The sequence below is a fragment of the Mauremys mutica genome, chromosome 9 (genome assembly GCF_020497125.1).
Source record: "Mauremys mutica isolate MM-2020 ecotype Southern chromosome 9, ASM2049712v1, whole genome shotgun sequence".
NCBI classification, from domain to species: Eukaryota; Metazoa; Chordata; order Testudines; family Geoemydidae; genus Mauremys; species Mauremys mutica.
In genome coordinates, this window is record NC_059080.1 from 101,977,219 (window position 1) to 101,988,754 (window position 11,536).

At 51.9% G+C, this 11,536-nt stretch overlaps 1 protein-coding gene across 1 annotated transcript; it reads right to left on the bottom strand.

Moving 5' to 3' along the window:
* Positions 1–444: 444 nt before the first annotated feature.
* Positions 445–8,999, bottom strand: GMNC (geminin coiled-coil domain containing). The gene is made up of 5 exons (XM_045031480.1): positions 8,824–8,999; positions 7,244–7,421; positions 5,396–5,481; positions 2,701–2,817; positions 445–1,112 (listed from the first exon to the last, which is right to left on the bottom strand). The coding sequence occupies exons 1-5, from the start codon at positions 8,824–8,826 to the stop codon at positions 465–467; spliced, it is 1,032 nt and encodes a 343-aa protein (XP_044887415.1). The 5' UTR covers positions 8,827–8,999; the 3' UTR covers positions 445–464.
* Between the last annotated feature and the right edge of the window lie 2,537 nt (positions 9,000–11,536).

Here is an 11,536-nt window from a genome sequence, read left to right on the forward strand (position 1 = left end):
TTTAACAGTCCTCCCAAAAACCTTGCTCCAGCTCCTGGCTTCCCAGTCCAGATAGGGGTGGTCACCAGAGTGTCAGAAACAGGAATGGTTGGGTACATTTCAGCCAGGAAGGTACAAGATGGCAGAAGCTGGCTGGTGGCGGAAGGGTTGTGAATAAGTGGTGGTAGATGGTCTCACAGATGTGGAGAGAGCTGAACTGAATGGAGGGCTAGTTTGTACATCTGGCCCTGTGCGGATACATTTCCAAATGGAATCTGGAGCTGTTCCTGCAAAAATTAGGAGCGTGCAGAGGTGAATGGGTGGATGATATAATGTAGCATTCCACACAGCATGAGATAACAGCCTGTAGAGGATGTTGCTTCTGTTCTCAGCATCAATCTCAAGTGCAAGAAAGGTTTCTGCAGTTGTACGTGTTTGTAAACATGTCACTGATGGCAGTGCTCGGAAGTGGGAGCAAGGGGGAGTCACTCGGATTGCTTGGGGACCCAGGTGAACTTCCAGCCTCCGTCCTCCTCTCGGCGCACGAAGACCTGGGCCTGGTGGAAGGTGTGTGTTTTGACGTTGCGGTGGGGGCTCAGGGAGGTTGTAAAGGCCATGTCGGTTTTGTTCGGTGACACGTCGTTGGCGAAGTAAGGCGATCCATAAGGTGGGAAAGGGGCACCGCTGGGCAGCGTCGAGGAAGCACATGGTGCTGAAGAAAGTGGCTGGATGTAGGGTAAATCCTGCTTCCCAGGAGTGGCAGTGCTGTTTATAAGAGTCATCTGATCACAGCCATAAGCAGCTATTGGGTCCTCATCATTACAATAGTCCATTGCCTCCCCATGGCTCTGGCAGTACGGGCTTTTTCCAAGTTCAGAGGACAGGGCACTGTAGTTAGCTGATAAAGACTCATCAATGGTGTTGATATCTTTCAGTCCCAGGGTTTGCAGTACCCAGGTATCCACGGGTGGAGCAGCTTGTTCTTCGCAGGCAGTAAAATCACTGAGCAGGTTCCTCCTGGCTTTTGAGGGGTGAGGAGTCTCTCGAGGGGCCAGGTAACTGTCGTCTTTAAATTTCCTCTTGCCACTTCTGAGAATTGCATGTTTCTTCTGGCCGTTGTGCAGCAGTAGTTTCTATACAAGAGAACAGGGAAGACAGAGCAGATTAAAAGCTGATCATCCAGAGCCCCAGAAGCAACATGTTTCTGGCCACAGACTTTATCTGAACAGGTGCCTAACATCGTTCTCAGAAAGCACAGTTTATCCAGAGCTCATTTTCAGTTAGCAAACGCGGATGGCACTAATTATTTTGTGCTGTACAGTCTCTGGAAACAGCCCAAACCCCTACGAGATAAGAATAGAACAGTGTCAACACGGCCTGAGCTTTGTTTGCTTTTTAACTCAGTAAGCCATGAAATGAAAGCTCCTGCACTGTACAGCCGTCCTCAGTACCGACCCTGCCAGCAGGATCTGATCTGGCACCGGGGGGGCTCAGTCAGCTCCCATGATCTGCTCAGTCCAGAGATCCAGGACTGGGTGGGAGGGGAACATGCATGTGTCTCCCATGGTTCCCAGTGAGTGGGAGGGGGGCTGGGGAGCACAGAGAAAGCCTCGGCGTAGATAGCCCTGGGATCCTCAGGGTGTGGGGGCTACCTCAGTGGGGAGGGGCCGAAGCGCAAGTCCTCATACCCTTAGGGCAATTCAGGTGAGGAGAGCACCTCAGGGACTCCCTCTGCACTAACCCTTTTGACATCCTCTGTCAAGGATCTCAGTTTTCACTCATGCCACATGCCCAGTGGTACCACTTGCTTTGCCTGAGTAAGGACTGAACCCATCCTTAGCAATAGCACCATCAAGCTCAGCATCCCAAAGAGCTTGACAAATATTTATTAACGAAGCTCCTCCCACACCCCGCTCCATGGCCCCGGGGTGGCAGCTAAGCTATTAGCATTCGCATTCTGCAACTGGTGGGGCTGGGGCACCAAAGGCTAAGTGACTTGCCCAAGGAGAAGGACAAGTCAGCGGCAGAGATGCGAACAGAATGCTCCCCATTACCCATTCCCAGGTTTGTGCTTCTGCTCTCTGAACAGCTGCTTTATTGACTCCGAAGCTGATTAATGCTAAATGCCTTGCTTTCTGGTACCCTTTCAGTGTAATGAGTTCTGCTCATCGGTGAGAGGTTTGAGGGGTTACGGTTAGTCCATTGCTTCTTATAAACCCCCTCTCTCAAAGCATCATAAACCAAATCAGCTATAAATGCTAAAGATCAGGGCTGTCACACGGCTTAACCCTGTCTACATAGGCAAGCAGCAAAGAATCCTGTGGCACCTTATAGACTAACAGACGTTTTGCAGCATGAGCTTTCGTGGGTGAATACCCACTTCTTCGGATGCAAGCATCACCCACGAAAGCTCATGCTGCAAAACGTCTGTTAGTCTATAAGGTGCCACAGGATTCTTTGCTGCTTCTACAGAACCAGACTAACACGGCTACCCCTCTGATACATAGGCAAGGCCGACCATGACGACACACACTATCCGTAGTGCTTTGTCACCAATCTGGTGAGCATTAGAAGGGCCTTTCCACCTACATGCTACCTGCCCACAATGTGGCCTTTTACACCTGTGTTTATTTGCATTTGCGTATTAGGCATTTCACCTAAATGCTTCATTCCCTTCTCTCTCACAGACACATGTTTTCGTGGCAGGTTTGAACACAGTACCTTCGCCTTGTCTTCCAAACACTTAACCACGGCAGAATTCAGGTATTGTCGGAGGTTGTTATTTTCTTCATGTAACCTGGCAAGTTCCTCTTCCTTCTGTAGCAAGGTGTCTTGAAGCTGTGAAATACAGATATCGATGAATAGATGTTTTTTAGCTCTCTTGACTCTGTAACCTGATAAATTCCCTGCTCTATGGCCTGGTGGGATGTGATGATTTTGGTGTTTGCTTTGTGAATTCAATCCTCAAGAACCCCTTGTCCCTGTAAAGCTAAGTGGCATGACTGTTCACGTCTCACATTTGACTTCTCCTATTCTTTAGCAAATGTTTGAAGAGATTATTTTGAAAAACTGTAACCGCAGAGGAATAATAGAGGTGTGCAGGGAAATGAACTGCAAACAGCCCTTTAAATACATAGAGAGTTTCTCACTCACAATGCTGCCAGTTTTCTTCCTTCTGCATTTCAAAGAGTACTTAAGCTTCCCTCTGGATCCCTAGCTCACTAACCTCTACCTGGCTAGAGAGAAAAGGAGGGGGCGAGAGAGCAGATTATAAACTAGACCTGGGTGCAGGCTGCTAAATTCAGATCCAGGTGTCATTATGTATATTACAGGCTTGAGCTGTATATAAATCCATGGTACGCCCACATGAATACTGCATCCAGATGTGGTCGCCCCATCTCAAAAAAGATATATTGGAACTGGAAAAGGTTCCGAAAAGGGCAACAAAAATGATTAGGGTGTGGAACGGCTTCCGTATGAGGAGAGATTAATAAGACTGGGACTTTTCAGCTTGGAAAAGAGATGACTAAGGGGGGATGTAATAGAGGTCTATAAAAGCATAACTGGTGTGGAGAAAGTGAATAAGGAAGTGTTATTTACTCCTTCTCATAACACAAGAACTAGGGGTCACCAAGTGAAACGAATAGGTGGCAGGTTTAAAACAAACAAAAGGAAGTATTTCTTCACACAACACACAGTCAACCTGTGGAACTCTTTGCCAGAGGATGTTGTGAAGGCCAAGACTATAACAGGGTTCAAAAAAGAACTAGCTAAGTTCATGGAGGACAGGTCCATCGATGGCTATTAGCCAGGATGGGCAGGGATGGTGTCCCTAGCCTGTTTGCCAGAAGCTGGGAATGGGCAACAGGGATATGGATCACTTGATGATAACCTGTTCTGTTCATTCCCTCTGGGGCACCTGGCACTGGCCAATGTGGGAAGACAAGATACTGGGCTAGATCATAGAATCATAGAATATTAGGGTTGGAAGAGACCTCAGGAGGTCATCTAGTCCAACCCCCTGCTCAAAGCAGGACCAACCACAACTAAATCATCCCAGCCAGGGCTTTGTCAAGCTAAGCATTAAAAACCTCTAAGGATGGAGATTCCACCACCTCCCTAGGTAACCCATTCCAGTGCTTCACCACCCTCCTAGTGAAATAGTTTTTCCTAATATCCAACCTAAACCTCCCCCACTGCAACTTGAGACCATTGCTCCTTGTTCTGTCATCTGGTGCCACTGAGAACATTCTAGATCCATCCTCTTTGGAACCTCCCTTCAGGTAGTTGAAGGCTGCTATCAAATCTCCCCTCATTCTTCTCTTCTGCAGACTTAACAAGCCTAGTTCCCTCAGCCTCTCCTTGTAAGTGATGTGCCCCAGCCCCCTAATCAAGATGGTCCTTTGGTCTGATCCAGTCTGGCTGTTCTTATGTTCTTCACTGCTGCCCAAGCTGCAGCAGTTCACATTGCTAATTTTAGTGTGCTAGGCCAAGGAGAGCTAGTATGAATCTGTCTCCCCAGGCTGGAGGCTCACTCCCTGCTGCAAAGCAGACACACCCTACAAGTTTCAAATGAAGTTGGAGCCCCACTGTGCCAGGTCCAGCACATATCTACAGTGACAGGCAGCTCTCCGCAAAAGAGATTATGTTCTAAATAGACAAGACACATAACGGGCAAGAGAAAGGAAGTTTGTGGATATTTGGACCTAGGATGAAATCCTGGCCCCATTGAAGTCAATGGCCAAACTTCCATTGACTTCAGTGGGGCCAAGATTTCACCCCAAGTGTTTTGGTTCAGGGTCACTCTGTTGTGATCTAAACATTGAGCTAGGTACAAGCAGCTACAATGGGAACCGCTTAGCTTGGAGAGTTCACTGGCTCTCCAGCACTCATGGAAAAGGAAGAAGAGCTATAGAGGTGACTTCTAATCTTGGTGCTTGGTCCTGCGAAGATTCATGCATGTGACTAACTTTGCTCAAGTGGGTACCCCCACTGCAGTCAACAGAACTAATCATGTGAGCAACCTCACGCACGTGTGTAAGTCTTTGCAGCCTCAGACCCTAAAGCAGTTCCCAGTGATGCCTCTGCTTTTTTGGTGGAAGCCAGCAATCTGATCTGGTGTCAAGCTGCTGGACTTGTGACATGGGCAGACAGCAATGCTGCTGCTAATTGAAGTCATTCTAATTTCACACATCAGCATAAGGAAGGAGAGAAAATAAAAGATTTCAGGCTGTCAATGTTTTCCATACTCAATGTACAGAGAAACATGGATGTATGAACACATTCTCCTGATCCAGAGCTTTAGGCAACTGTAAAATGAAATTCTAGGAGTAGCATAAGATGGTGGGTGGAAGAACATTTTAAAACTGTAAATAAAAGTTCTATTCTCCAGTGTGTGAGTTGTTTGAAATGTTACCTGTTTGTTTCTGTAGAGCTGGGAGGACAGCTGATCTCCTTGCCACGTGTCATCTGGAATAGTAAAATCCAAGCCACAGAACTGGTCTGGACAAAAACAGACATCAAAGTGATTAAACCAAAAATCACATTTTCCAAACCATGAGTAAAATCACAATCATGTTTATTTTAATCCCTCTTGTTTACTTCATTTGAATCAAGGAAAAATTGTACTGCTTGATAAGCAGCAAAGAGGGGTCCTTTAAAAATGGATAATAAATTAGTAAATCATCTGAGTTTGTTATAAGACACCTTTGGCATCTGGAAGATCTTTCTCCTTGTGCTCTTTATTCTTTGTTTAAAATTCCTCTTCTTTATAAGAGGAACCAAAGCTTGGGAAAGTTGTTTGTGAGGCAGGCTGGGCCAGTGGCCAGGGCATCGTACTGGGACTCAGGACACCTGGGTTCCATTCAGGGCTCTGCTGTGACCTGGGGCAAATCACTTCACTCTCTATCTCAGTTTCCTCCATCTTAAAAAGGGGTGAACTGACCTTCCTTTGTAAAGTGTTTTGAGATCTATGGCTAGACAGTGCTGGGTACAAGAGGTGAGTTCGCAACAGCATTTCAAATCATGGAAGCTAGAGATGAAACAAGCAAACCTTCCTACCAAGGTAGGGACTGCAGGGACATGAACCAGGACCTCTCTGACTGAAAGCTGGATGCTCTACTGGCTGCACCTTCTATTCTATACAGGGTCATATCCCGCCCCATAGAATCTGAGAGCTTTCCAGAGGTGTGGACAGTAGGCAACATGACTATCATAATGTCACCTGTGGTTTGTTCTCTGTCTAGCCCCCCCCCCCGGGGGAATTGTGCAGTGCAGTACCCAGGAAGCCTGGTCACAGAATCCCTCCTTTGTTATACAGCTCTGCTAAAATCGAAACTATGGCCCAGGGTGTATAATTATTAATGATTATTACTAGTAGTGGGTTATATTGTGGTAGCATCCACGGGCCTCAGATGAGATCAGGGTCACGGTGTGCTAGGTGCTGTTTAAAAACAGAGTGAAAGACAGCCTCTGCCTCAAAGAGCTTGCAGCTTAACTAGCCTAGACAGACAAAGGGTGAGGGAAAGGAAGGATTGTGATCCTCATTTTACAGATGCGGAAACTGAGGCACAGATGCCCAACTCCTCAAAGGCTCTTAGGTGCCTAATTCCCATTGATTCCCGTGGGATTAGGCACCGAAGTACCTTTCAGGAGGCGGGCCTGCGGGAGTAAGGGATGGACCCCAGGTCATACAGGGAGTCTATGGCAGAACTGGGACTGAAATCCCCCGAGTCCCCCTCCAGTGCGGTAACCTGCGGGGGCGGGGGGGGGGATCCTGTCTCTCTGGAAAAGAAAAACAGAAGCTGGTGCTGCACGGAGACCTTGAGAACATCTCCCAGGAGCTGCCTGCAAAGTAGCCCTGACTGAGGGCCCGTGTCCCTGCCGGCTCAGCCCGCAGAGTCAGCGCCGCCAGCCGCCCCCCGGCAAAGCCAGGCCCGCTCCGCCGTGTAGACACAGCGCAGGAATCGCCACCCGCGCGCGGGGAGGGGGCGGCCCGGGATCAGCCGGGCCCAGGGAAGCTTTGACCCGGCTCTGCAAGGCGGATGGGCTCCGGGGTAAGCTCGGAGGAGAACGCCGACGTTAAGCGCCCTCGCTCCAGGGTACAAGCCGCCAGCTCTGGGCAGCGGGGCGGGGCACGGCCCCCTCCCTCCACACGCACGATCCGGGGTGCACACAACGGTGGGGACCTGCCCTTCCTTCCCCGGCGTCGTCAGCTGCGCTCCAGCTGGTGCCTTCAGCCTCCCGCCGCAGCCACGGAGCTTACCCGGAGCCTGTCCTTCTGCGGGGCTCTCGCCGGTGTTGTCCAGGAGACCAGGAGCCCAGAACGAAACCCAAGTCTCCTTGGAAACATCAACACTGGCTGCTGAGGCTGAGTCGGAACAGGGGCGACCCTGGCGCGGGCCCCCTCCGAAGTGGGGCTCTTGGCAGGAGAGCCTGGTGCTCTGTGAATGAGGAGAGGGAAAGGCAGAGACAGGAGCAATGAGAGACCTGGGTACACACCGGAGCGGAGCAGCGCGCTCTGGGCTGGGGCTCGATCCCCCCCCGTGGCATCTCCAGCAGCGAAACCCAGTTTGAAACCAGGGGAGAGAGGCCAGAGCCTCGGCCGCTCGCTGGGGTCTCAAAGGCAGGAGACATCGCCCAGGTCGAGGAAGGGTTTTCCGGGTCCCGCTGCGTTCTTGGGGGGGGGGGGTTCTGATTAAACAGTGTCGCAGCCACCAGGCCCTGATAGGGGAGAGGTGCTTAGAGGTGGCAAAACCATGAGCTGCGAGCATCCTTAGTCAGCTCCTCCGCCCTGCCCCGGCTTTGCCGCAGCTCTCTGCTGTGCTCCTGAGCTCGGTCAAAGCTCCCTCTCACCCCACAGCTCCCCAGACACTGTGCCCTGCCGCGGTCTCGCCCTCTGCTCTCTCCTCCCACCCAAGCTGCTGATCCTCAAGGATGATTTTCCCCCAGATAGCCTAGGCTGCAAGGGCCCGGGCACTGACACTTGGGAAGACCCATGCTGCAGCCAACGTCTAAGGTTTGCCCAGAGCCGCCAAGCAGCCTGTTGCGGATGCAGGGGGAGTATGACCCAGCCTGGAGCCCAAACCACCTTTGCTAGATGCTGCGATCAAACCTGTTAGCCTCCATGTATATTCCCACCCCCAGCTTTGCCACCAGTTCGCCAAGTGATTCCCTGTGCACCCATCGATCCCTTCCTCCAGCATATTAACACGCAGGGTCACCTCTGAACGAGAGACAGAAATCAGACCGAATGCACTCCCCCTCCTAGGCTTTAACAGCCTCAGGCTGCTACTTCGGAGTCCATCGCGATGTCACCTCCTGCAGCTCTAGCACACACCTCAGCTCCAGCATCCAGGCACTAAGCAAAGGTATGCGGGAGAGCGACACTCATTCGCTTCAATTCCTTTGGAAACACTTTGGCTGTTTAAAAGGAGCAAGCGACCCAGACCTATCTTGAGAGCCATTGGCTATGAACGTCTTCCAGCCGTCTACACAAAGCTAGGAGAGCCACAGTCAGCCTGTGCCCAGTCTCTGCACGTTTGCAGAGGTCCCACTGATCAGGAAAAGTCTGGGTTCGTTTCTGGAAGTGTGTCCCCCACAAATAAACCAAACCTGCTGCAAGAGAGAAGTCTTTGCAAGGCAATGACAAAGCTCGGATCCTTGAAAATGACCCCTCGCAGCTATGGAAAAGCAAAGCTGCAGTCTGGGTTTCCAGGTACAGAGTAAGCTTCCTCACTACCAACCTTAAACAAACAGGGCACAAAATATATTGCAAACCCTCAAGGCAAAATACCAGCTTCCCCCCCCTGACTTCAGGTCGAGAGAGATCCAAAGAGCACTTACCATTTTAGTGGCAGAGTGAGATGCAGGGCTTGGGAGCACGTTTCCTCTTAAAGCCCCAGCGAGCTTTAATTGGCTCTGAAGGGGGAAAAGACAGGGGAGGCGAGTTCTAATCTAAAGGAGCTTCCAGTGACGCCTCAGAGCTTTCTTGAATCCAGCAATCTGATTTGGTGTAAAGCTGTCAAACTTGTGACGTGAATAAACAGCAAACTTGCTGAAATCAAAGTCATTCTGGTCTCACAAATCATCATAAGGAAGGAGAGGGAAAAAGAAATGTATAAGCTATAGAGCTGGTGTGTCTGAGATTCATTCCAGTAAAATCACACAGATTTACGAAGGCACCACACTGTTAGGGCAGAGGTGAGGTAGCTGGTGATGTGTTTTATTTTTAACCCTATTTAGCAATTGTAAAGCCCATCAGAAAGACTCGGGAACAACTCATCTAACTTGTCAAGGTTGGGAAGAGACGGCTCATTGGATTTACTCATTATGGGGTCAGGAGCTAGCAAAGGAGACTCAAGGCAGTTTTATCCACATCTCCCAGGAGCAAAGCCTGGTTTGCAGAACAGAAGAGGCTGTGATGGCAAGCTTTTCAATGGCTTCTTTCATTGGGAATCACTCTGCTTCCAGACCCCGGGCTTCCAGAAACAGATTTGAGTATTAAATAAACGAGGCAGGGACTGAAAGGGTTACTATAAGAAAGGTTTGCACAGTAGATAGGTATCTCTGTCGAGGACATACGTGTGGGTATAAACAAATATAAATGAAATCAAATTTCCATGGTGATTACAATCCCTCAATAGGCTTGTCTTCTGGAACAAAAACCCTTCACTGGGGTCTGTCTTTGTATAGGATAAGGGGCTGGTGTGAAATGAGGCTAATAGCAGAGCAGTTGTTCCATCAAGATCCTGCCTCCTGCCAGGGGCAGCTCTATAAAAAGGCAGGTAACCTGACCTGGCTGTGCACACAATCCGCAGCCAGCACATGGGACGGTGGGAGCAGGCTGGCATATGGAATGTTCTTCCCTTTCCCCCCTGGAGGATGCTTGGTGCCCGTAACCCATTAGCAAGGCTCAGTGACACTGAAAACCGAGGGGGCGATTTCCCTTCCATTCTCTCCTAACCGGCATGTTCTCTAAACCCGAACCGCCAGCTCAGGAGAAAGGATGGGATGAAAGAACCACGATAAAAAAAAAGGGCTCGTGTCTGTAATTCCCCGCTCCCCGGGGCGGTGCGTGGCCCGCGGGGGTTGCTTACACCCCTGGGGTCTCTCGGATTTAACAGCCGGGCCCGACCCCGGCGTGTCCCTGGGGGCAGCTGCCGGGGCAGGAGCACGCAGGCGGGCCGGGCTGCGGGGCCGGGCAGGGCCCAGCGTGGCCCCGGGCTAACCCCGAGCGCCGCCTGCGCGGCTCCTGTCTCCGGGGGCGGCCCCCGCCGCGTGTGCTCGGCGCTGCTCGCAGCCCCACCGCGGGCAGCTCGGCCCCGGGCAGGGCCCGCGCCAGGCCGGCCGCGCTGGGCCCCGAGCCCGGGCGAGCGCTCGGCCCCCCCGCCGCGCCGGGGCCCGCTGCTGCGGGGCGGCAGCGCCCTGCAGGGCCGGGCCGAGCCGGGCCGGGCCGGGCGAGCCCGCCAGCCCCCGCCGAGCCGCCCAGGCCGGGCCCGAGGCAGCGCGAGACAGCGGCCATCTTGGGCCTCCCCCAAAAACCACACACGCGGGGGAGTTGAAAGGTCACGTCGACGTCATCACCTTGCGCCCAAATCCGGGGGGGGAGTCCTGGAGCCCCCCCTCCCCCCACTTGCAGCAGCAGCTGGTGCCCAGCCCCCGGGCCGAGCCGGGCCGCTCCTCCCCTCCCTTCCCCTCCCCCAGCCTGCAGTTCAGGGGCCCAGCCCCCCTCCCATGCACAGGGGGCTCAGAGCTGGGGGAGGGGGGCAGAGGTAGGCCCAGCCCCCCCTCCCATGCACAGGGGGCTCAGAGCTGGGGGAGGGGGGCGGCAGAGGTAGGGAGACCAGGCAGCAAGTGTGAAAAACCCCTCCTTTTGGAGGGGGGCAGGTATAGTTGCATATATAAGACAAAGCCCCCAGTCTTGGGCCAGTTTAGGGGATATAAGGATGTCTGCTCCCCCTAGGCAGAGGTGCGGTGATGCTCCCCATCCATGCTGGCGGGGGGCTAGCTAGGTAGCCGGATAGATGTAAATGCCTGAGATGAAGAGAGTGTGAGAGGGAGGTTAGAGGCATATCTGTTGGGCTCTCGCTAGAAATGCGCCTAGAACTGCACCTGCTGCACCTTCAGAGGATGCACAAACGGGTTCAGACATGCAACAAAAACCCGCTGGGCGCTGCCCCATACCTAGGTCGGGCTATGAAAGAAACCATGCAGGGTGCACTATTTAACTCAGCCAGAAATATTAGGAAATCCTCACATAGGAACACATGTTGGGGGTGGGTTATTGATAAGAACGTGACATGGGCCTTCTAGACACAGAGAAATCTCTTCCAATGACTGCATCATCCTGCCAAGTTGCTTGTCTGTATCCAGCTTTCTCCTGGCATTATTTGCACATACACTGGTCGTTTTAAATAGAAAGGCAGAGGCACAAGGGAGACACCTGTTTATCAAAAGGGCAGCAGGAAAAGAGAGCAATCATCTTTTGCTGTCTGCTGACTTTTTTACTGCTTTCCCCTCCACTCCCAGTATACTCAACCCCAAGCTTCTCAAAGAG

Excerpts from the sequence above, each read along its gene's own strand:
- GMNC (XM_045031480.1), bottom strand. Across the intron at positions 5,482-7,243 it reads CGCAGAAGGACAGGCTCCGG|ACCAGTTCTGTGGCTTGGAT; the intron begins GTAAGCTCCGTG and ends GTTTTTGTCCAG. Across the intron at positions 1,113-2,700 it reads GTTTGGAAGACAAGGCGAAG|AAACTACTGCTGCACAACGG; the intron begins GTACTGTGTTCA and ends TCTCTTGTATAG.